The sequence below is a fragment of the Argopecten irradians genome, chromosome 13 (genome assembly GCF_041381155.1).
Source record: "Argopecten irradians isolate NY chromosome 13, Ai_NY, whole genome shotgun sequence".
Taxonomy (NCBI): domain Eukaryota; kingdom Metazoa; phylum Mollusca; class Bivalvia; order Pectinida; family Pectinidae; genus Argopecten; species Argopecten irradians.
In genome coordinates this window covers 4,604,092-4,631,926 of record NC_091146.1, presented here as the reverse complement: position 1 = coordinate 4,631,926, position 27,835 = coordinate 4,604,092, and the positions used below count along the sequence as shown (strand labels likewise).

Below are 27,835 nucleotides of genomic sequence, written 5' to 3'. Positions count from 1 at the left end.
TCGCATACGAAAGACGGTAATGAGAATTAAAAATGTATTGAAAAGATAAGGTTTCATCCTTGGTGAGTGGAAAAACAAATACAAGTTAGTTGGATTTTGTAATACTTTTAATATAAGTTCTAGACTTGTTTATCGTACATCCAGACGAATTGTCCTATTTTGACGGGTACCCGGGTACACATTTTTTTTGAACCCGGTTACATCCCCAAGCCGACCCGTAACCGGGTACTCGTAACAACCCTAATCAAAACAAACGTTTTTATTTGTGATACTTTTAATTAGATGTTTGTTTACAAGTCAATCAGATTCTGTCCGTGTCCGACAGTGCAATGTTTTTGTTTCCTTTCCAACTAACACTATGATGGGTTACGGCTGACGACAATATCGTAGATGTAAGTTTTTTTTACGATATCGTCGTCTCTTCTCTACAATCGTGATATATCGCGATGCCGATATATGATAACAGCTCTACATATATGTAGTTGTCGTAAATTATCTGTATGAAGAAACTGAAGCCATGTATTGTTTTAGAAAATGACTATGTCATATAATGACCGGCATCGACCGATCATTGACCATATAATTTGATTCTTGACGTAACCGGAAGAGATCAGCCGTATGTAGGTTAGTGCAGACGAGAACATCCCCAAGAACATTCACGCTACTAACTAACACTAACTTAACTACGTTTATAAGCGGTAACAATGTCAAGATTGTTGTAATCCATTCCTTTTAAACGTATGATTCTTTCTTTTGTGATAACATTCACATTAACAATCAATATTGGTCGGTTTTAACGAATACTAGGCATATATACGGAGGTTCCACTGTATATAACGAAACATAAAAATATACATATAACTTCAATGTGTTTACATTCATTTTCAGGCAAGTGGTTAGAAGAATTAAAATTTGTATTGATGTGAACATTATTAGAAGATATATATAGTGCATAAGACAAAAACAAACATTTTGTATATAAATGTATTACTAACAAATTCCTGGAAATTAATTGTTAATAAAAGATATAACCTAATGAGGGAAATGATGTGTAGACAATGACCACAACTTTTTCAGAGCACACCAGTCATTCTGAACACATGTACAGTCCTACTATCCAGCACATCCCCGACTCGGCTTCGGGCTCTAAGTTGACGAATGAGCGAAAAGGTAGGGCCCTTCATCAAATCAAAATGCGGAAAAGGGCAGGTTTTGAGAAGTGCGAATTGGAAATCAGATTATTTTTTACATATGTTTTTATCAAAAGGAAACTCTGCATTACCGTTGAGTAGATAATTTTCAAATTCATTGTGATTTCTTTCAGAGGAAGAAAAAACAGATAATTTAAAAAAAGGGAGATAACTGCATGATCAGATTCAAGTTGAAAATGGGAGAGAATGTTGCATGTTTAAATGAGGATGCCATTTGTTTAAAAAACAAAACTTTGTCAACATCAGCAAGTTGATTATTTTTCTTTTAAACTTTTTTTGATATCAAACAAATTTAAGAAATGAAATTAATTAATTGAATAAAACATTCAACGTCACAGAGTCTGTGCACATATAACAAAGGAAGTTTTTCTCATAGAAAAAATGTAATAAATGATGAGAAACAAATAAGATTCAGATTCCTGGTAACAATGCCTGATTTAGAGAGAAACAACCATACATAAAAGATAAACTGAAATATTGCTTTTTAAAGTGTTTGCAGATATACATATATACTTTGCATGGTACAGTAAATTGGAAGCATATTTTATGATAGCAAATAAATTTTAAACAAGTTTCTCTATTTTTTTTTGTTTAATTTTCTTTTCCCTTTAATATATATTAATCTAACATTATATATTATATCTAGAATCTTTTAATCTTTTGCTTGTAATGCCATTTTGCACTTTTTCTTTGCATTTAAATATAATTCATTTTTAAAATCCAGAGTATTATCATGACTGAAGAATTTTTTTTTAATTTCTGAAATTTTCTTGTTTATCATTAGTGATAGTATCATTTAAGGTCCCAGTTAATGTTTATGTTGAAACAATGTATAATTTATATATGTTTGTCTGGTATCTAGAGGCTACCTATAAGATTTGTGAAATTTTACTTAAATTATTGTGTTATTACCTCCCTTAGTTTTTGTGGATGTAAAAGTGTTGTGGGCTTTGAAGTAATGTATCTTATTATGTTGAAAAACTCAGAATTTAAAAAATCTTTCATTTTGGTTTCCCAATTTGCTTACTGCTCTCAAACCTTGTCCTTTATGTTGCATTGAAACATGTCTAATTAGCACGCTGTTTAATTTTCTATAAATGTTTCAGTTCCCGTACATGATGGTAAACAAGAAAATTTCTAATTATAGATATCATTTTGTCATTTTGTTTTATTAACATTGGCACTGAATGTTAGATAAACAGCTGCACTTATACTTATCTTTGATGCATAAATTGTTTCATTTTAATGCTTGAATATATTTGGATATATATGAATACACATGGAATATTTCTCTTTAAAGGAATTATGCTGTTCAACTTAAATTGAATATTTTGAAATATCAACTGCAAATGTAAACTTCTGGAAAATCAACAGAAACATTTTACTATTTGGTATATAATAAAAGAGATCGAAGGTAAACAATATTAATACTTAAAAGATTGTTCGATTGATTTAAAAAAAAACAAACAAACAAAAAAAAACCAAAAATATGCATAGATTTTCCATTTGGAGGTTCAGGACTCTCAGGAAAAAAATGGTAAAAAAACATGAATACTATTTGGATTTCTTATAAAATATGTATTTTGAAAATATATATGCCCACTGATAGTATACGTAGTGGATAGATAAAGCATGTTCCTGTTGTAAGCCGCAGCATACATAAATTACATATACATATCTGTATGTTGTAATGTATATATACATGTATATATGTACATTGGATTCCCATATTAAGTTAGATTATACTCTGTTGATGTTGTACAAAACCTTTGCTTTCTTTTCTCGCCCCATAAAGGTGTGGATCAAAAAGACTATGATCTCTAATACAGACAATTTGAGACTAGGGTCGATATATATAGCCGACTGAAGTTAATGACTAAATTATCTACCCTCAAGGATGAATTATCTACCTTTGAATGGATTATCTGCCCTTGATTATATTTTATATATTGTTTTTCTATACAGCCCAGATCGAGGTGATCCCTTGTAAGGTCTGTGGTGACAAGTCGTCAGGAGTTCACTATGGTGTTATCACCTGTGAAGGTTGTAAGGTAAGTTAATGGAGAAAACCAGTTTAAATTGTAATTTAATTAATGATTTGTAAATTACAATACAAAAGACTGTATATAGCTTGTGAATTTATTACCATAATAAATCTTATTAAAATTAGACTTGTAATTCCACTCCACTATGATGCACTACGATATGCTCCAATACAAGATCTAACAACTCCACGCCCAGGGTCACCTCGTGCAGCATGACCCCTATGGTTACTTGGTTAGCGAAATCAGTTTGTCGCCTACGAAATCTTCAATGTGATTGATTGATTTTGTATAAATGGCTAAGATATTTCCTGAATCATTGAGCATGGCTGTGGAGCAGAATTACAAGTCTAATTTCAATTAGATGGCATAATGATCAATTCTTGAATGTACAGTATAACTTGTCAGAACCACTCCTTGTCTAATCTGCATCCCTTACATCTATTCTGACATAATATGGGGGTTTGAAATCCCAAAATGATGGAAGTTAAGTACAATTTACCATCGATTATTTCCATCTTCTGGTGATTACGACTTTACATAAACCATGTCAAGAGATCAATTCACAATCACATGACTAATTGGTGTATTTAACCCTCGTGTACCACATCGTTTTGGATCTCGAAACCAACGTATTGTATGGAATTTTCATTTTTCTTGATAGTAATTCAGACCAGTATATAGATCAGACTTTACATGATCATGAGTCCATGAGCAAATCTGCTGGTCCCAGTGACTTCCAGGAGACAAGTTACACCATAAAATATCTCTAGGTTAGAGAGAGAAATAATTTATAACCTAGGTCCTAATAAGTAATTGACCCAGCTAAACTGCTGTTGAAACAGGACATTGCACAAACGAAATTCACTGGGAGACTTAGCTTATCTTTAGTAACCATGGAATTATAGGTAAGATCTTATCTTTAGTAACCATGGAATTATAGGTAAGATCAAATGTTTGGTTTTCAGGGATTTTTCAGACGAAGTCAAGCTGGTCCAGTGAATTACCAGTGTCCTCGTAACAAAAACTGTGTGATAGACCGAGTGAATAGGAACAGATGCCAGTACTGTCGTCTACAGAAATGTATCGCCCTAGGCATGTCTAGAGATGGTAAGTCGACTCTGCTTCCTAGCTGAAAAGATTTCCGATCAAGGGGAAATACTCTGTCACAGTTTATATTCAACGGAATCTAACATATGTACTACAACTGGTATATGTAGAATATACTATGTATATATACAGTGTTAAAAACAATTTCAGATTTTAATAGCAACTATCATGTTAGTTTCACTATTTTAGTTTTTAAACACAAGTAAAGATTGCTCGCTATCAGTATAACCTGATGGGTGTGCATCAGTATAGCCCCAGTATCTCACCCGTCCTACATCTATAGGAAGTCTATCTGCTTGTCTCGATGTATTGTAATAAATTTTAGATTTACATATATGGTTAAAACAACTTAAAGCTTGTGATTGCATGTATAAAACATTACTGGTACTTTTCCTAAGAATATGGTCTATACAATGTATATAGTTACCCTACTTGATGGTAGGATTTGGATCGACAGATACAGAATTCAACCGCAACACGAAAATACTGCAACCTCCCAAAATGTATCGATAAACATTCATAAATACAACACATTGCAAGCACAAGGGATCAACTGAGGTCGACCTGAAGTGACCTTAGCTGTTAAAGATGTCATAATCCATCCCTATACAATGTAGCTAGATACGTGAACCATTTTGTTTAAAGTAAATGTCAACGACCTTGTAGTATTTATCTCAATTTAATGACAACAACTGTATGCTTGTATCTTTATTGACTGAATTGGGTAATTCTGATAAAGAGAATGTAGGCCATGTTTACATAAAATGATAAAATACAAGTAATGTATGTGCTGTATAACCAGTATTTATCTGATCTCTCATTGTGTTGATGCCCTATCTAGACCTGTTATAGTTCTTATCACTCAATCACTCCGCAACTTTTTATCACACCTTTTTCTCTTGTGAATATTTATAACTCATCCAAGAAGACAATAAAAAATTAAATCTGTCATCTCCCACATATAAGTGTGTGGTATCAACTAAAGTTGTAACTGGCCAACTCCTTTGGGACCTGGACAGTGGGGTCATAAGGGGGACAGTTTTACTTAATTGCTACTGTATATGATGCAATAAGCTCCCCCCCCCCATTTGAGGCTCATTTTCATTAGCCACAAGTTAAATTGCAGACTTAAAAAATATATCAATTGAGTTAGTTTCCTTATTTCTTTCTTTTTCTAATTGATTTATTGAACTATGGTTCTATTACCCTTTAAGTGACTCTTTTTTCAATTTTTAAGCACCTTGGGCGCTTATTTGGTCAACTATAGTGTTAATGACTTATCTGAAATTTGTTAAAAGGTATACATTTACAGTATGTTTAAAGCTTTCTCAGTTAGGGTGTTTAAAATCAGAATGGCATTTGGGTTTAACAGACAGTAATCAAATTGAAATACATTTACTCTATTGAACAGATTATAAAATAGGGACATTTCTGTTACCATATTCGACCCAATAAGCACGCCCCATGTCCCTCTAAGCACCCCTCCCTCTTTTTGATGCCTCAACTTCAATTGCCCAGCCATATTCAAAGACCGAAACTACACAAAACTGTATGGATTGGTAATGATATCGTCTTATTAGCACCTTTTCATTTTTTCAACTTTTTAAATACCCTCAGCGCTTATGTGGCAGAATACAGTATATATGTGCAGGAACTTTCATCATATTTATTGACTTACCATTCAGCTACCTCCAGACTCTCTAGGCTTCTTGTTAAACATGTCTGCAAAGTTAGAATAAAGAGTTCAAGTACTGTATACAACATGTACCAGGTTCATGTACTGTATACAACATGTACCAGGTTCATGTACTGTATACAACATGTACCAGGTTCAGTGTTCATGTACTGTATACAACATGTACCAGGTTCATGTACTGTATACAACATGTACCAGGTTCATGTACTGTATACAACATGTACCAGGTTCATGTACTGTATACAACATGTACTAGGTTCATGTACTGTATACAACATGTACCAGGTTCATGTACTGTATACAACATGTACCAGGTTCATGTACTGTATACAACATGTACTAGGTTTCATGTACTGTATACAACATGTACCAGGTTCATGTACTGTATACAACATGTACCAGGTTCATGTACTGTATACAACATGTACCAGGTTCATGTACTGTATACAACATGTACCAGGTTCATGTACTGTATACAACATGTACCAGGTTCATGTACTGTATACAACATGTACCAGGTTCATGTACTGTATACAACATGTACTAGGTTCATGTACTGTATACAACATGTACCAGGTTCATGTACTGTATACAACATGTACCAGGTTCATGTGGTGACCGTTCATGTACTGTATACAACATGTACCAGGTTCATGTACTGTATACAACATGTACCAGGTTCATGTACTGTATACAACATGTACCAGGTTCATGTACTGTATACAACATGTACCAGGTTCATGTACTGTATACAACATGTACCAGGTTCATGTACTGTATACAACATGTACCAGGTTCATGTACTGTATACAACATGTACCAGGTTCATGTACTGTATACAACATGTACCAGGTTCATGTACTGTATACAACATGTACCAGGTTCATGTACTGTATACAACATGTACCAGGTTCATGTACTGTATACAACATGTACTAGGTTCATGTACTGTATACAACATGTACCAGGTTCATGTACTGTATACAACATGTACCAGGTTCATGTACTGTATACAACATGTACCAGGTTCATGTGGTGACCGTTCATGTACTGTATACAACATGTACCAGGTTCATGTACTGTATACAACATGTACCAGGTTCATGTTACTGTATACAAACATTTACCAGGTTCATGTACTGTATACAACATGTACTAGGTTCATGTACTGTATACAACATGTACCAGGTTCATGTACTGTATACAACATGTACCAGGTTCATGTACTGTATACAACATGTACAGGTTCATGTATGTATACAACATGTACCAGGTTCATGTACTGTATACAACATGTACCAGGTTCATGTACTGTATACAACATGTACCAGGTTCATGTGGTGACCGTATACATGTACTGGTTACATGTACCAGGTTCATGTACTGTATACAACATGTACCAGGTTCATGTACTGTATACAACATGTACCAGGTTCATGTACTGTATACAACATGTACCAGGTTCATGTACTGTATACAACATGTACCAGGTTCATGTACTGTATACAACATGTACCAGTTCTTGTACTGTATACAACATGTACCAGGTTCATGTACTGTATACAACATGTACTAGGTTCATGTACTGTATACAACATGTACCAGGTTCATGTGGTTCCATTCATGTACTGTATACAACATGTACCAGGTTCATGTACTGTATACAACATGTACCAGGTTCATGTACTGTATACAACATGTATCAGGTTCATGTACTGTATTATACAACATGTACCAGGTTTCATGTACTGTATACAACATGTACCAGGTTCATGTACTGTATACAACATGTACCAGGTTCATGTACTGTATACAACATGTACCAGGTTCATGTACTGTATACATGTACCAGGTTCATTGTACTGTACATACAACATGTACCAGGTTCATGTACTGTATACACATGTACCAGGTTCATGTACTGTATACAACATGTACCAGGTTCATGTACTGTATACAACATTGTACCAGGTTCATGTACTGTATACAACATGTACCAGGTTCATGTACTGTATACAACATGTACCAGGTTCATGTACTGTATACAACATGTACCAGGTTCATGTACTGTATACAACATGTACCAGGTTCATGTGGTGACCGTTCATGTACTGTATACAACATGTACCAGGTTCATGTACTGTATACAACATGTACCAGGTTCATGTACTGTATACAACATGTACCAGGTTCATGTACTGTATACAACATGTACTAGGTTCATGTACTGTATACAACATGTACCAGGTTCATGTACTGTATACAACATGTACCAGGTTCATGTACTGTATACAACATGTACCAGGTTCATGTACTGTATACAACATGTACCAGGTTCATGTACTGTATACAACATGTACCAGGTTCATGTACTGTATACAACATGTACCAGGTTCATGTACTGTATACAACATGTACTAGGTTCATGTACTGTATACAACATGTACCAGGTTCATGTACTGTATACAACATGTACTAGGTTCATGTACTGTATACAACATGTACCAGGTTCATGTACTGTATACAACATGTACCAGGTTCATGTACTGTATACAACATGTACCAGGTTCATGTACTGTATACAACATGTACTAGGTTCATGTACTGTATACAACATGTACCAGGTTCATGTACTGTATACAACATGTACCAGGTTCATGTACTGTATACAACATGTACCAGGTTCATGTACTGTATACAACATGTACCAGGTTCATGTACAACATGTACCAGGTTCATGTACCAGGTTCATGTGGTGACCGTTCATGTACTGTATACAACATGTACCAGGTTCATGTACTGTATACAACATGTACCAGGTTCATGTACTGTATACAACATGTACCAGGTTCATGTACTGTATACAACATGTACCAGGTTCATGTACTGTATACAACATGTACTAGGTTCATGTACTGTATACAACATGTACCAGGTTCATGTACTGTATACAACATGTACCAGGTTCATGTACTGTATACAACATGTACCAGGTTCATGTACTGTATACAACATGTACCAGTTTCATGTACTGTATACAACATGTACCAGGTTCATGGTACTGTATACAACATGTACCAGGTTATTGTACTGTATACAACATGTACCAGGTTCATGTACTGTATACAACATGTACCAGGTTCATGTACTGTATACAACATGTTAACTACCAGTTACATGTACTGTATACAACATGTACCAGGTTCATGTGGTGACCATTCATGTACTGTATACAACATGTAACCAGGTTCATGTACTGTATACAAACATGTAGAAACATCAGGTTCATGTAATGATACAATCATGTAACTAGGTTTTCATGTACTGTATACAACATGTACCAGGTTCATGTACTGTATACACCAATGAAAACATTTTTGATTTTTGAGAAAAGTATATACAACATGTCAAAGGTTCAAATGTAGATGTTTATCAAAACGGAAGACATTGATACATACATTAATTTAAAGGTTAATGTAGGTATGATTTTAATGTGTTCATGATATAAAATGCAATAGATACTAGCATTCTTGAAGATATTATTTAAAAAATCAAAAAAGGGATCTATAGCAAAGCATGATCACTTCAGGTTCTTAGTTATAAAAAATGTGATCGAGACATAATCGTTGACTTTCATATCTTAGTTTATAAAAAATTGTGATCCGAGACATAATCGTTGACTTTCATATCTTAGTTATAAAAAATAGTGATCGAGACATAATCGTTTGACTTTCATATCTTAGTTATAAAAATTGTGATCGAGACATAATCGTTGACTTTTCATATGTCTTAGTTATAAAAAATTGTGATCGAGACATAATCGTTGTACTTTCATATCTTAGTAATAAAAAATTGTGATCGAGACATAATCGTTGACTTTCATATCTTAGTTATAAAAAATGTGATCGAGACATAAACCAAGTTGACTTTCATATCGATTAGTTATTAAAAAATTGTGATCTTGTCTTGCTGATAACAGACTACAATATCTCGATCAAGTGCATTGATTATAAGTTGGTATAATATATCTACCCAAAAAAGGTAAATAATGTATACAAAAAAGATAGATGATATCTACAAAAAAAACCTGTAAATATTAAATAATATCCACAAAAAAACTGATATCTGTTTTTCAATAATTAGTGTGTAATCTTGTGTATATTTAGGTATAATTAACACAAAAAATAACAGAAAATAGATTTTTTTTTTTACTTTTAATGCATGACCAATCAGTCCTTCATTCACTATAGGATATAGTGCCACGAAATTTTTTCGGGATGCAATTAAATACTTTTTATATTTTTATCGTGAGGCAAAATTAGAAACTCAAACTTTTCAGTGGTGGTAATGGTGTAAAGTAAGTAACTTTTAGAACTGAAGAAAAATACTTAATCGTCTGCTTCTGTTTTTGACAGTGAAAAAATATCATTAGTCAGCGGTGGAGCGTCTTTAGCTTGTTCCCACTGACTTCAAGTTAACAATATAGTGTAATCTATGTACATGATGAATATCAAAGTTGCTTTGTTATACAATTTAATCTTTTTATTCTACATTTCAGCTGTCAAGTTTGGTCGAATGTCTAAAAAGCAAAGAGAAAAAGTAGAAGATGAGGCCAACTTTGTAAAACAGAACAGAATAAACGGCTATGGCCCTGCTTCTCCAACACAGCTCATACCCTCGCCAAATAATAACAATCAATTTACTGGGTACGTACATAGTACAGTCAAGTTCGACACCCTCGCCAAATAATAACAATCAATGTACTGAGTACATACATAATACAGTCAAGTTCTCATACCCTCGCCAAATAATAACAATCAATTTACTGGGTACATACATAATAAGCCAAGTTCTCATACCCTCGCCAAATAATAACAATCAATTTACTGGGTATATACGTAATACAGTCAAGTTCTTAAGAAAATTGAATTCAGGGATCTCTGTCTTGATAAATTGAATTCAGGGATCTCTGTCTTGATAAATTGAATTCATAGATCTCTCTTGATAGATTCAGTCCACGGAGCTGTGTTTTGATAAATTCAATTACCTGGTAGATATTTCGGAATTTTACAAAAAGATTAATTTAGAATAAAACTCATCACTTTCAAATTGTGTTTATTGAAATATTGAAACTGTTGTCTAAATGTTGGGACTTGTGCTTTGCAGATACACAGATCCAAATTTTATGTATACAAGTAACGGGTACACATATGCTCTGCCATCACCAACGGAAACGCCACAGCCGGAGACCCCAGTGACCTCTGACCCCCCCTCCTATACGGTGGCAACCACATCTCCCACGACAACACAAGCTGCTCCCCATCCGGTTACACTAATCAGGGCTATTGATCTCATGGATTCTGGTAAGTTATTCACACTGCCGTCCAAATGATGTAAACCAGCTTTCTTTTCCTGTGCGACATACTTTCGCAAATGTGATTCATGCAAATTCATGTAAGTTTATTTGCATAAATAAGCATTCACATAATTTAAATTGATTTCCATGCAAATTTTAAATTTGGGAATGTTAGACTTTGCAAATTTGTTTTGATATTCAAATCCAAGACTTTAGTAGCTGCAAAAGTTTACTGTATGGGAAAGTGTACAATCTCATTAAAGTCCTTATTCTCACTCCATTTTATAGTCAGAAGTAGTAATGTCGGGCTCACTCCATTTTATAGTCAGAAGTATTAGTGATGTCAGGCTCACTCCATTTTATAGTCAGAAGTATTAGTGATGTCGGGATCTCTCCATTTTATAGTCAGAAGTATTAGTGATGTCGGGCTCAATCCATTTCATAGTCAGAAGTAGTGATGTCAGGCTCACTCCATTTTATAGTCAGAAGTAGTGATGTCGGGCTCACTCCATTTCATAGTCAGAAGTAGTGATGTCGGGCTCACTCCATTTTATAGTCAGAAGTAGTGATGTCGGGCTCACTCCATTTCATTGTCAGAAGTATTAGTGATGTCGGGCTCACTCCATTTCATAGTCAGAAGTATTAGTGATGTCGGGCTCACTCCATTTTATAGTCAGAAGTATTAGTGATGTCGGGCTCACTCCATTTCATAGTCAGAAGTAGTGATGTCGGGCTCACTCCATTTTATAGTCAGAAGTAGTGATGTCGGGCTCACTCCATTTCATTGTCAGAAGTATTAGTGATGTCGGGCTCAATCCATTTTATAGTCAGAAGTAGTGATGTCGGGCACACTCCATTTCATAGTCAGAAGTATTAGTGATGTCGGGCTCACTCATTTCATAGTCAGAAGTATTAGTGATGTCGGGCTCACTCCATTTTATAGTCAGAAGTATTAGTGATGTCGGGCTCACTCCATTTCATAGTCAGAAGTATTAGTGATGTCGGGCTCAATCCATTTCATAGTCAGAAGTAGTGATGTCGGGCTCACTCCATTTCATAGTCAGAAGTATTAGTGATGTCGGGCTCACTCCATTTCATAGTCAGAAGTATTAGTGATGTCGGGCTCACTCCATTTTATAGTCAGAAGTATTAGTGATGTCGGGCTCACTCCATTTCATAGTCAGAAGTATTAGTGATGTAGGGCTCACTCCATTTTATAGTCAGAAGTATTAGTGATGTCGGGCTCACTCCATTTCATAGTCAGAAGTATAAGTGATGTCGGGCTCACTCCATTTCATAGTCAGAAGTATAGGTGATGTCGGGATCACTCCATTTCATAGTCAGAAGTATTAGTGATGTCGGGATCACTCCATTTCATAGTCAGAAGTATTAGTGATGTCGGGCTCACCTCCATTTCATAGTCAGAAGTATTAGTGATGTCGGGCTCACTCCATTTCATAGTCAGAAGTATTAGTGATGTCGGGCTCACTCCATTTTATAGTCAGATAGTCAGAAGTATTAGTGATGTCGGGCTCACTCCATTTCATAGTCAGAAGTATTAGTGATGTCGGGCTCACTCCATTTCATAGTCAGAAGTATTAGTGATGTCGGGATCACTCCATTTTATAGTCAGAAGTATTAGTGATGTCGGGATCACTCCATTTTATAGTCAGAAGTATTAGTGATGTCGGGCTCACTCCATTTCATAGTCAGAAGTATTAGTGATGTCGGGATCTCTCCATTTTATAGTCAGAAGTATTAGTGATGTCGGGCTCACTCCATTTCATAGTCAGAAGTATTAGTGATGTCGGGCTCACTCCATTTTATAGTCAGATAGTCAGAAGTATTAGTGATGTCGGGCTCACTCCATTTCATAGTCAGAAGTATTAGTGATGTTGGGCTCACTCCATTTCATAGTCAGAAGTATTAGTGATGTCGGGATCACTCCATTTCATAGTCAGAAGTATTAGTGATGTCGGGCTCAATCCATTTTATAGTCAGAAGTAGTGATGTCGGGCACACTCCATTTCATAGTCAGAAGTATTAGTGATGTCGGGCTCACTCCATTTCATAGTCAGAAGTATTAGTGATGTCGGGCTCACTCCATTTCATAGTCAGAAGTATTAGTGATGTCGGGCTCACTCCATTTCATAGTCAGAAGTATTAGTGATGTCGGGCTCAATCCATTTCATAGTCAGAAGTAGTGATGTCGGGCTCACTCCATTTCATAGTCAGAAGTATTAGTGATGTCGGACTCACTCCATTTCATAGTCAGAAGTATTAGTGATGTCGGGCTCACTCCATTTTATAGTCAGAAGTATTAGTGATGTCGGGCTCACTCCATTTCATAGTCAGAAGTATTAGTGATGTAGGGCTCACTCCATTTTATAGTCAGAAGTATTAGTGATGTCGGGCTCACTCCATTTCATAGTCAGAAGTATAAGTGATGTCGGGCTCACTCCATTTCATAGTCAGAAGTATTAGTGATGTCGGGATCACTCCATTTCATAGTCAGAAGTATTAGTGATGTCGGGATCACTCCATTTCATAGTCAGAAGTATTAGTGATGTCGGGATCACTCCATTTCATAGTCAGAAGTATTAGTGATGTCGGGATCACTCCATTTCATAGTCAGAAGTATTAGTGATGTCGGGCTCACTCCATTTCATAGTCAGAAGTATTAGTGATGTCGGGCTCACTCCATTTCATAGTCAGAAGTATTAGTGATGTCGGGCTCACTCCATTTTATAGTCAGATAGTCAGAAGTATTAGTGATGTCGGGCTCACTCCATTTCATAGTCAGAAGTATTAGTGATGTCGGGCTCACTCCATTTCATAGTCAGAAGTATTAGTGATGTCGGGATCACTCCATTTTATAGTCAGAAGTATTAGTGATGTCGGGATCACTCCATTTTATAGTCAGAAGTATTAGTGATGTCGGGCTCACTCCATTTCATAGTCAGAAGTATTAGTGATGTCGGGATCTCTCCATTTTATAGTCAGAAGTATTAGTGATGTCGGGCTCACTCCATTTCATAGTCAGAGGTATTAGTGATGTCGGGCTCACTCCATTTTATAGTCAGATAGTCAGAAGTATTAGTGATGTCGGGCTCACTCCATTTCATAGTCAGAAGTATTAGTGATGTTGGGCTCACTCCATTTCATAGTCAGAAGTATTAGTGATGTCGGGATCACTCCATTTCATAGTCAGAAGTATTAGTGATGTCGGGCTCAATCCATTTTATAGTCAGAAGTAGTGATGTCGGGCACACTCCATTTCATAGTCAGAAGTATTAGTGATGTCGGGCTCACTCCATTTCATAGTCAGAAGTATTAGTGATGTCGGGCTCACTCCATTTCATAGTCAGAAGTATTAGTGATGTCGGGCTCACTCCATTTCATAGTCAGAAGTATTAGTGATGTCGGGCTCAATCCATTTCATAGTCAGAAGTAGTGATGTCGGGCTCACTCCATTTCATAGTCAGAAGTATTAGTGATGTCGGACTCACTCCATTTCATAGTCAGAAGTATTAGTGATGTCGGGCTCACTCCATTTTATAGTCAGAAGTATTAGTGATGTCGGGCTCACTCCATTTCATAGTCAGAAGTATTAGTGATGTAGGGCTCACTCCATTTTATAGTCAGAAGTATTAGTGATGTCGGGCTCACTCCATTTCATAGTCAGAAGTATAAGTGATGTCGGGCTCACTCCATTTCATAGTCAGAAGTATTAGTGATGTCGGGATCACTCCATTTCATAGTCAGAAGTATTAGTGATGTCGGGATCACTCCATTTCATAGTCAGAAGTATTAGTGATGTCGGGCTCACTCCATTTTATAGTCAGAAGTATTAGTGATGTCGGGCTCACTCCATTTCATAGTCAGAAGTATTAGTGATGTCGGGATCACTCCATTTCATAGTCAGAAGTATTAGTGATGTCGGGCTCACTCCATTTCATAGTCAGAAGTATTAGTGATGTCGGGATCACTCCATTTTATAGTCAGAAGTATTAGTGATGTCGGGATCACTCCATTTCATAGTCAGAAGTATTAGTGATGTCGGGATCACTCCATTTTATAGTCAGAAGTAGTGATGTCGGGCTCACTCCATTTTATAGTCAGAAGTAGTGATGTCGGGCTCACTCCATTTTATAGTCAGAAGTATTAGTGATGTCGGGCTCACTCCATTTCATAGTCAGAAGTATTAGTGATGTCGGGCTCACTCCATTTCATAGTCAGAAGTATTAGTGATGTCGGGCTCACTCCATTTTATAGTCAGAAGTATTAGTGATGTCGGGCTCACTCCATTTCATAGTCAGAAGTATTAGTGATGTCGGGCTCACTCCATTTCATAGTCAGAAGTATTAGTGATGTCGGGCTCACTCCATTTTATAGTCAGAAGTAGTGATGTCGGGCTCACTCCATTTTATAGTCAGAAGTATTAGTGATGTCAGGCTCACCCCATTTCATAGTCAGAAGTATTAGTGATGTCGGGCTCACTCCATTTCATAGTCAGAAGTATTAGTGATGTCGGGCTCACTCCATTTTATAGTCAGAAGTATTAGTGATGTCGGGCTCACTCCATTTCATAGTCAGAAGTATTAGTGATGTCGGGCTCACTCCATTTTATAGTCAGAAGTATTAGTGATGTCGGGCTCACTCCATTTTATAGTCAGAAGTATTAGTGATGTCGGGATCATCTATTTGTAACTGATGATCAGTTAGTATCCCTACCGATTTAAGACAATCAGTTGTAACATTTCATAGTTCAATCAAACTGATTAACATACAGATCCTTATTATCACTACGTTGGACAAGAGGATCTGAGAAAATCCCATTAGGGGTCATGCCCAGGTGACCTTTGGAAATGGTCGATCAAATTGCTGCTAGCAAAATTTTGACAGTGAATTTCAAGGGATGAAATAGTTTAAATCTGTCAGAATTATTTCCATGTACGTAGTCATCTCAACCAAAGAGCACAACAGAGCTAATCTTATGTGTATGTTTGGGCGAAATGACTTTGTCAATTGATATAGCAACGTGCAGAAAATGCATTTGATCTGAACTACACATTAATAAATGTTATAAACCATTTTGTAATTACAGTTGCTTTTGGTAAAGCCATTATTTTGTAATTACAATAATATATGGTAAAGCCTCTATTTTGTAATTAACAGTTACATTTGGTAAAGCCTCTATTTTGTAATTACAGTTACATTTGGTAAAACCGCTATTTTGTAAATATAGTTGCAACTGGTAAAGCCATTATTTCATAATTACAGTTATGTTTAGTAAAGCTACTATTTTGTAATTACAGTTCCATTTGGTAAAATCATTTTGTAATTACTGTTACATTTGGTTTAAAAGCCATTATTTTGTAATAACAGTTACATTTGGTAAAATCATTTTGTAATTACAGTTATTTGGTTAAGCCATTATTTTGTAATAACAGTTACATTTGGTAAAATCATTTTGTAATTACAGTTATTTGGTTAAGCCATTATTTTGTAATAACAGTTACATTTGGTAAAATCATTTTGTAATTACAGTTATTTGGTTAAGCCATTATTTTGTAATAACAGTTCCATTTGGTAAAATCATTTTGTAATTACAGTTATTTGGTTAAGCCGTTATTTTGTAATAACAGTTACATTTGGTAAAATCATTTTGTAATTACAGTTATTTGGTTAAGCCGTTATTTTGTAATAACAGTTACATTTGGTAAAGTCAATATTTTGTAATTACAGTTATTTGGTAAAGCCAATATTTTGTAATAACAGTTACATTTGGTAAAGTCAATATTTTGTAATTACAGTTATTTGGTAAAGCCAATATTTTGTAATAACAGTTACATTTGGTAAAGCCAATATTTTGTAATTACAGTCACATTTGGTAAAATCATTTTGTAATTACAGTTACATTTGATAGTCATAATTTTGTAATTACAGTTACATTTGGTAAAGCCATTATTTTGTAATTACAGTCACATTTGGTAAAGCCATTATCGATGCACATGTACGGACATGCTTGTATAGTAAAGAACAGATTGATCTGGTGAAATCCAACCTCCCAACAATGGAAATACTAGAGGCCTTTAAGAATATGGTAAGTTCAATTTGAAGGTATGTTTTAAGAATATGGTAAGTTTGACATGAATATATGGTAAGCTCCTTCTTGTATGAATATCTGTTAAAGGATAAGACTATTTCATGTACCACATTATACCTGATAATATTTGTGTGGGACGTTTATCTACAGTGGTGCTAGAACGTATCTCTTTCTAATCTTCCCTCTGAATTATAGGATATAATTTTTAACATCATTCCATCAGCAACACAACCGATAGTCCTGCACAAATGTTATAGGTATCACATGGTCATGAATTAGTCTCATTACTATTGATCTATTGGAATTTTTAAATTGATGTAGCCAAAGGAACATGATTTTGCAAAAATTGAAGATTATTGTAAATTTAGAAGAAAACATAATATGATTACCTGAAAGTTTTAGTGGAAACAATACTACATAGCTTAATGTTTCTGTAATCTTCCATTTCAGACACACAAGCAATTGTGGGCAGAAGTGGCTGAAAAAATCACGATAGCTGTACAGCAAATCATAGAGTTTGCAAAGATGGTGCCTGGTTTCATGGATTTGTCACAAGACGACCAGATCATGTTATTAAAAGCAGGTACATGGAATGCGAAAATTGTACTAAATGTATTATCTGCAGTAATAATAGTTCTGTGAATGATGAACTTTCATATATATATATTTATATTTTGTAGCAGAGGCATTAATAGTATTAAAAAACATTGCAAGTTTTCTTATTTTCATTTCATTTCAATAAATTACTACATAAGGATTTGGCATCAGACGAAAACTCTTTATGCCATCTCCTAACAAAACCAATATGGAACAATGCATTTATATGACTTAACAATAATTTAAATAGTATATCTCCTTAACCAATCATACACTGTAGTAGAGCTTATATGAATCAGTTGTGAATCTGATGTGAATCTGTTTGGAATATTTGTTCCGATACACATTATCTTGAATAGGTATCAGGGTTTATGCTGGGTTGTACATGATTTTTGGTAATGTTTCTGTTTCTACAGGGAGTTTTGAGCTCGGATTAATACGTTGTTGTCGAGTATTTGACATCGCCCGGAATAGTGTTGTATTTGGAAACACACTACTACCATTAGAGGCCTTTGATGGATTTAGTAAGTTCTCAACTCTTCATGGAAGTGTGGCCTTGAATTCATTTACTTTTTCAAATATTCAGTCTTTCCGAGCTTTAAATACTGCCCTTTCGGGTAATTATTGATGTTGATGTATCTGTTTCTGAGCCTAACATACGTTTTAGACCAAACCACACAAATTTTGATGTCAGACGAAATAATGTCGTCAATTGATACTTTTTAGACCAAACCACACAAATTTTGATGTCAGAGAAATAATGTCATCAATTGAGGGACGTCATATGCATTGGCAAAATATAAACTAGGTCCAATTATCGTTTTGAATAGAAAACAAAAACCATTCAGAAAAATTTCATTCTAATTACTAAAGACAACTGCAGAAATAAATAAAGGAAGTTATAGATACAAATAATAAAGTTTTATTTTTTTCTCTGCATTCAGTTGACATTAATCAATTTAATAAAAAATACTGTCACTGAAATTAATCTGCTTTTCCTTTTCAGATGAGGAAGAAACACATTTAAGAGACAATATTTTTGAGTTTGTGAAATCGCTAATATCGTTAAATTTAACAGAGACAGAGTTAGCTCTGTTTAGTGCTGTCATGTTGATACGGCCGGGTGAGTTACCTCCCTTCATACAATAAAAACAATATCTGTATAGCAGCAAATGCAAAATGGTATATCATCTAATTAAAGATATTTACACCAAAGTTTAACAGTTTTTGAGGGATTAAATTATATGGATAATTAGAAATTATAAAAATGCATTGTTGTAAAAATGTTCAAACATATATATGCACTGTCTTCAAAATGTCGTGTTGCACATGAATAAGTATGTATATCTTGTTATTATAGATCAGTATATATTATTTATCAACTTATTTACCTTCTCTAACTTATTAATTGCATTTTCAAGAGTTGTCTGCAATTGCCAAATTTTAACATGTGTTGTTTTTGTCCCCAGATCGGCCAGGACTTAAGGAATTACCCGACATTCAAAAACTTTATGAGAAGGCACTGGCAGCACTGAAGATGGAGATCGGCAAGAGTCACACAGAGGATAGTGAACTTCTCAATAAATTGTTGATTCACGCGTACTCGCTTCAAAATCTAAGTGCCCAACACATCGTGTTGTTGAATAAATTCAAACAGTCAGCTCCGGAGGTGGAGTTCCCTGCCCTCCATAAGGAACTATTCAGTGTGGAGGGGCTAGACAACTCGTGAATTGTGCTAGTACGCCACCATTTTGTTCTGTTTAAACAACACTGCAGGGAGAATGTGAAAGATTTTTTTTAGCATTGTTCGGAACTTAGAGGAACGGGGACAATGTTTTATCATTGCGGTCGAAGTTCTTATTATCAATTGTTGTGGAACAGATAACGGGGAAAAACAACATGGAGTATATAGTTGTTTGCTGACATGTGTATTACGGAGGCCTCATTCATGTATTAACTATATGTTTCTGTTAATTGTTGATGTGTACAATCTTACGTTTTATTGGTATAAACTGTTGGATCGCATTCACCCATACACCTTACCTGCTATATAGGAGAGGAATTCTGATTTAATGACTGTAAGCCGACATGTTTTATTAATTTTTGAAGCAAACATTTCTAGCATTGATATCATAATTGTATACCATTCTTTAGGGATGCCTCATGTTTCAATGGGAAATCTCAAATTGGATTCAATATCTCAATCTGCTGCTGGTTTTGTAAATCAGAAATATGTTTCAATGTAAAATTCCCCTATATTTGTAACATGCAACATTTATATGAAAACGCATGATGACTGAAATGTCAAAAACCATTGCAATTTGACTTAGTTGAGAATTGGAGTTCAGAATTTGAATATATCTGAAGTCTTGACATTACTGCAGTATGCCTGCTTTTAGTCTCTTCACATTTGTACATTTGTATCTGTGAAGTGGGCCTAATAATGAAATAGAAACATATTTCTAAAATCAGCGCAAAAGCATTCTACTTAAGATATGGAAAGACTAACAGTTTTAAAAAAAATTATAATATAGATAGATGAAATCATTTATATAAGGGGGATTTTCTTCCGTTTTGGTTTTCTTTCCATCTTTAGGTTGGGAAGTATGGCTTATGTAATGAATAATGATATTGTAACACAACATAGTGGAAAATTTCTGTGTGACATCTTGGTGACTGCACATCGTACTAGGTGATCAGATCTTGTTTTAGTGTAGATATACCTCTATAAGAAATATTGAAAGTATAGTCTCTGTTATCTCTACTAGTGATATCATGTCATCATGCTGACGTAACTATTATTAGTGTTATCATTGTCGTAACATACTTATACATATAACTACCTTGTTCTCTATATGTCTTAGTATAAACAAACGTACCCATCACTACCAGTATTTTCTGTTTGTGTCGCCCGTTGCATAATCATATATATCAAAGTTAAACAACAGCACACATGTATACATTGTACAATTTTCTATTGATGAAAAGGTTTACATTATATGTGGCGTCGTAGGCTGGAAAATTTTAATAATGTTGTCATTTTTAACAGTTGTACATTTTGGAAACTTAAAAATTCACTTAGCCTAAGTAAAATTATAATGTAATAAATATTGATCTAAGTGTGACCTTAGCTCTATGAAATCACAAATAGTTAAATACATCCAAAAGAATCATATAATAACAGAAATATAAAAATGTTCTCCGGAAATTTTTACGAAAAAACATATCCCAATATCAAAATGAATTGATAATGTCAGATATTGATACATTATGATGTGACTTTTGAAATGATTTCCGAGATCTTAAGCATTTAGTACAATGTAATTATGTTGACCTATTTAATTGTCCAAAGTCATATGCATAGGCCAGTACAAGATCGTGTCTTTTGTTGCACACTGAATTGTTCACAAAGGAAAAACAATTTTTATCTGAAGTCCCTGGAATGATAGTATACCCAAGAACTTACCCTGAGAAAGAGACAGAAGAATGAACTGATGTTTTGTTACGTTTTGTTTTATTGTTTTCTTCTTCTTCACTTACCGCTACTATGTAAGATACCTCCTAAATACTTCTGGAGCCAAATGAGTTATCGCATCGAAAGCCATATTGAATAATGTCTAACTGCAATTTTTAGGTGCACTTGTTCAAAAGTATCAAATTAAATATTGATAATTTATATGATAACTTGCAATACACTATTCTCTGCGAGTTTATTTATTTTCTTTTCACTCTAAACATACAACCCGAAATTAATTACATGTAATCAAAGGGAGGTAACTAAAAAAATTACACATGCAATATAAACAAGGGAGATAAGCGGTGATTTATTACATTTTCACACGATGGGACGATTGTTTTACTATCTCAAAAAGAATGTGATTCATGAATGATTGTGAGTTGTTGACAGGAATAGGCCAACAAGGTGTCACTATTGTCTGTGTATATATATATACCCATATTGTTACATTAAGCATGTAACAGATTGCTGAAATCAGTGATCTCTGTTTTGTATATAATAAATATATATGTATATGAGAAAGTCGCACAATATTTTAAATGTACAGGTAATAATCAGTGACTAATCATATCTTTGTTGATACCTATAAATAATCTATATATTAAACATTTTTTTTGAAAATTACAAAATCTTTCTACACAAGTAGCGTGAACTTGTTGAGGTACACTTATTTAAATCCGCAATTTAAGCAATTTTTTTTCTAAGAAAATTTGAAACAAAGACTTGACCAATTTTTTTTTTTTCATTTTAATTTCATAAGATATTTTTGATTGTGTTTATTTGCATTTTTCAGAATGGTCTTTTTTAGTCCTTTGTACATGTGTGTAGATGTCGATCTCTAAGTCATGTTTATTCAAAATGTAAAAGCAGCCATAATTTTGATAGGGATAGTGTATGAAATTGTACTTCAAATGTCAAATTAGAACCTAAAATTATGAAGAGGAATTCTTAAATGAATGAGATCAGAAGAAAAATCTCGACATTATGTGCAGTATTTCAGGACAATTAATTTTTAGATTCACATACAAAATCTACTGTAATGTATTTAAATATATTAGATAATTTTATTATCATTGAAGTAAGTGTTATCTCCTATCGTTTCATGTAAAGATTTGAAGATCTGTTTTTCATTTGGAATTTCATGATAACTTGTCCCTGCATGTCAATCTGTTGTTGCAATCTGATTTCAAAATACTGAAATGGTATAGATTGCCACTGAGGGCTTGTTAGAATTAGTAACAATTAGATCTCAAATTCTAATCCCATTATATAGTTCATACCTTAAGAACTAGTAAAAACATTTTTGTTGAGACAAAATCTTGACTGAAATACAGCAATTAATATGGACACATATTGTAGCATATTTCTTCAAACACAACATAATTGAATCAAATTAGCTATACTTTCAGAATGAAATTAAAGAATCACTGCTTTAGTTGTTGCATATGGGTATTCAGCAATTTTAGTGCTAGTTTGTTTTATATTTGTGTTGATATTTTTATGATAAAACTGAAAAGTTAATTCTTTTAGATATCAGATCCCCTTAGGAGAATTTCTCTCCTTGTTATGTACATAAACTTGTAAATGTCTATATAAAGTTGCTGGTATCTGGATTGTTTAGGGAGAAACACTACATACAGTAATCAAAAAGTGAAAATCTTGTTATCTAGTCATAGGATGCTGGAGACATGAAAACAATGGATATATTTAGTATAACTCCAGATTCTTGTAATGGTGTAAATGTATTATATTGGGGTAGGACAATATCATTCATACTATATAACATTCTCTAAAATGGGTTAATTTAGGAAAATATCATTGATGTAAATTTATTCATTTATTCTCTAAATTCTACATCAATATTCACAAATTAGTGCAAATTTTTAGCTCACCCCAGTGATATTTCAGCATCTAAATTTTTAACATTTTTTTTAAATGAAATGAAAAATCAAACCTTACCACAGGTTTTGCCTTCAAGCTAATTACCTCCCTTTAAGTGTTCCACAGTGTTGTTATCCACGGAGCTAAAACTTCAGGTATTCAGGAATGATACAATTTTTATGCTGCAGATATAATAGCTCATAATAGTTTAGAGCAGAATTATTTCACAATAAGTATGTAGAATCACAAATTGCCATATAAATGTGTATAAATATGTAAACGATGTATATACAGATATATATATATATAAAACGACCTGTTCACACGATCATACATGTACCATTCTTTGTTGATTTTTACGCCTGTATATAGTTTCTCACTCTGTTATTGGGCAATGGTCACGATTTGCTGGTCTGTATTGATGAAATGTAGGTTTTAATCAGTTATGAAAGTAGAATCCTTGAAGATATTAATAACATCAATAATTGCTTTGATATACCCGGTAGAAGAATATTCATAAGAGACACTTTTATATTAAAATTATTCTTAAAGTTCTTTAAACTGAAAAATCATTTAATTCAATTGGAAATTATAATCCTACAATCGAATTTGATAATGCTTGATTATAATGCCTTTTTAGAAGCCAGGTTGATTTTTGGACATGCCAGGTTAGCAGTATCGACGAATCTCCTCTATGGTATAATAGAAGATGGGTACTTTGGTCTTGATTTGGAGGTTTCAGCATTTGTGGGGAGAAATGTGCTTGGTAAGTCAACAATGATTTGGAGGTTTCAGCATTTGTGGGGAGAAATGTGCTTGGTTAGTCAACAATGAAAACTGTACACACTACTTTCAGTGTTCTCCCTTAAAAAAATTTCCTGCTAGTCATAAGGACCGGCTGACCCTAAAAGTTACTGGTCCTGACTGAAAGTTACTGGTCCTGACTGAAAGTTACTAGCCCTTACAAAGTTACAATTCATCTATATAGCTTACATATTTACTAGCAAAGTAATAGTTTCACTAAAAAAATATATCTGCATACCCGGATTAGTATCGTAGGCTCTCAACAAAATTGGCTGAAAACCAAAATAAACCAAAATTAGTTTTGTTAAGTTTGATCTTCGACCTTTCTTCAATTCTACTGCCATTTATGTTTTCTATATCTTCTATCTGGACCAAAAGTTGCCGGTCAAAGGACTAGCTACATTGTACAAATTGTCTGCCTGACTACAAAATTGCCGGACACGGGCAGACAGACAGGCGTTAATTTTGAACGCTGCTTTCTATGTATAGCAGAATTCGTTTTCATATTGATGGTTTAAAAGAAGCTGTTGAAACAATCAAGTTTCATGTGATAAAGGATATTGGGTTTAAAATTCAAAGTACAGAGGTGGAGGACTAGTGGAAAAAATTTCTAGTAGTTTGTAACCATTATGACATTTTTTCATAAGATTTATTAGGAAAATTAATGGATGCAGGCTGGGAGCCTATATGTTAATTAATATAGATAACAATAAATAAATGATTGAAAACCAGTGTATTGAGTTATTCCAGTGTTGTTCGGGTATAAAGCTTGGGTCGGTGGTTCTTCTCAGGGTTCTCTGGCTTTGCTCCTACTCCTAAACCTGGCACATGGTATCCTGGCTGTTAATAGGACGTTAAATCCAAACGTTGATGTATATAGATAAGATCCTAATTAGATATTAATTGTAGACCGGCCATTGTGACCAGACTCTGTATATAGGATATGTACAGTACCATTTCTTACCAAAGATAACACACATATATATATAGTGTATAGAAGTGATAAATGTCAAACAAGGTGAAAGTTTTTTTTTGTTGTCATTTTTATTTCGGAAGTATACAATTTTATGTTCTTTTTCAGTTACCATATTATATAGATATTTAGTTTCATAATTGAGCATTTGGTGATGATTAGCCTAGCGTTTGATATGATGAAAGTTTCAAGTCCTGCATCCGTTTTGGAATTTCCTAATTTTTTGTGTAAAAATTACTTTATTTTTCTCACAAACGATTAAATTGCTTTTAACCTTTAAATTATGGAAAGAAATAATAGTACAATCATTAATATCATACATTATTTGTTACAGGTAACATATTCACCCTTGAAGACATTTTTAGACTCTTCTAAATCAAAGATTAGACCAGTCTTTTATAAAATTTCAGGGGTGAATGAGTTCAAGTCGTATTTGATTTCTTTTTAAACTGATGTTGGGCATTAGTGTTTCTCTAGAAGTGACGCCGGTTATATCTGATTTGTTCATGGTAAAATCAACTGATTATACCGTCAGTACTTACTGTAAATGTTCTGAGCATGTCTTTTTTTTTCCTATTTTTAAAGACTGCGTATGCAGGACTGAAATCTGTAGAATTAAACTGGATGGAGGTGTTAACGACAATTAATTCATTAATACTTTTGTTAAATGTTATATTTTTGTCATTTTGCATGAAGCATAGTATGTTGTTATTCATTTAAAATGAATTGTTTCTTTTTTTATGTCACATGTTGTATTTTATTGTGCTATCAGTCGCATTTAGTATTTGTTACAGTTCAGTTTGATGACCCATGAAGGACTAAAACTATAGACATAGTGTGTAATCCAAATATTCCAGAACTATTCTTCTCATATGCATTTCCTTTAGGCTTCATAGTTCATGTCTTGTTTGGATATGCCAGAAAAAAAATATTTCTGGAATGGTTATCCATAATGGGAAAGATAATAATAATAAAAACAAGTACATTTCACGTTCATGAATGTTTATTTTCTTGCTCAATTACAAAGTATTTTGAAGAAGCTAATTTTATCTGGCATCAGGGTCTTACACTAGACTGCTGATAAACAGATTTAAGTAAATTAAACTTTTGTAGAAATAAACATTATCTGTCATCAGCTAGAAGAATATCTAATTTGAAACAATTTCTATATGAAAGAAGACTTAAGAATTTACAATTGACACAATGTTAAAAAATTTAAATTCCATGTCTAGCTCTTGTGATTACTTTGTAATTAAAACAAATGTAGTAAAGCAGTCTTTTCGAAGGATTTTGCAAATATAGTTAAGAGGAAATAATATATGGGGGCATTTCCAGATTCATCTTCACGAAGAGTTACATTTGTCATGATTAGATACAGGAGCATCTAGCTTATGTCAGAAACAAGTGTCTTTGTTGTTGAGAAACGGGTAGAGAGCACAAAAATAAAGAGTTCATTCTACCTCATGTGTCTCACTACCCTTAATTATATATGGTTGATGAAGCAATACATTTATCATACCACTGTCCAAAATAGCACTTTTGTGAATAGGATAAAACATGGGTTGTCTGCCTTGGACGAGATGTAAGAGGCAGTTATCTCCCTTCGGGAGTGTGCAGCATTATACATAGCTATGTAATGATCTTAGTGATTTTGTCATTTTAATGTTAATTTACTTCAATCTGTATGCTTATTTTAAATGTTTCATGTAAGAAATTTCGAGAAATAATACATTGTTAAAATTTGTATGCTTATTATTTCCTATGATTTGTTGGAGAAATTCATGGCGACTTGTTAAGTCGTTGTTCACAATAGATTGATTTTCAAGGCAAAGGAGAAAGAGGAGTTTTATAAGTAAAGATTCTATAATAAATGTATCGTAGAAAATCAATCATCACTAAATCTGATGTCATTTACCTAATCTACGAATAACGCCTTTATTTTATCATTGTACTTATTTTACTGTTGTCTTATAGAACCCTCTCACCTCCTGTACCGACCCACTTCATTGTACTGGTTCTGTATATGATGAGTAGGGGAAATTTTGATTATTTTAGCCGTTTTCTAGATTTGGTAACTCTGAGCTTTTATTGGCCGACACCAGTCCGTAAACAGTTCTAAAGAAGTCGTTTTTAATACAGCGTTGATATATTTTATTGAAGGCGTCAAAGTTAATGAAGGTAATTATAACAATTGACAGATGAAATGGTATTAAGGGGCAGGTAACTCTTGATGTTGTAAACACTAAATATAATGTAGTTAGAAATACAAAGGTGATTTTTCAATCAAAACAAAGCCATCAGAAACGTTACTAAATAGAACTCTACTCATATGTTACTGAATATTATATTTTATGCCAGTGATCGCCTTTCCAAAGGGAGGTAACTTGTTTATGGGGGTCGTACCCAGTATGGGGCCGGGGCCCGGAGTATGAAGGTTGTTAAGAGAGGAGCTGTACTATTGTCGGTGTTACACCTGGCCAACACTTTGTAAAGGTGTATATGGCAGTCATTATCAAATACACTATTTTTATATACACAA

The 27,835-nt window shown here is 34.0% G+C and overlaps 1 protein-coding gene across 1 annotated transcript; it reads left to right on the top strand.

The window, feature by feature from the left end:
- Positions 1-1,077: 1,077 nt before the first annotated feature.
- On the top strand, positions 1,078-27,835 carry LOC138306282 (probable nuclear hormone receptor HR3; the record flags this gene model as incomplete). Its single annotated transcript, XM_069246694.1, is given in 11 exon segments — positions 1,078-1,170; positions 3,177-3,262; positions 4,222-4,363; positions 10,618-10,765; positions 11,226-11,422; positions 17,400-17,521; positions 17,975-18,107; positions 18,538-18,645; positions 19,128-19,244; positions 19,591-24,254; positions 24,308-27,835. Coding segments are annotated over 10 exon segments (1,406 nt in total), but the record flags the coding sequence as incomplete, so codon positions are not given.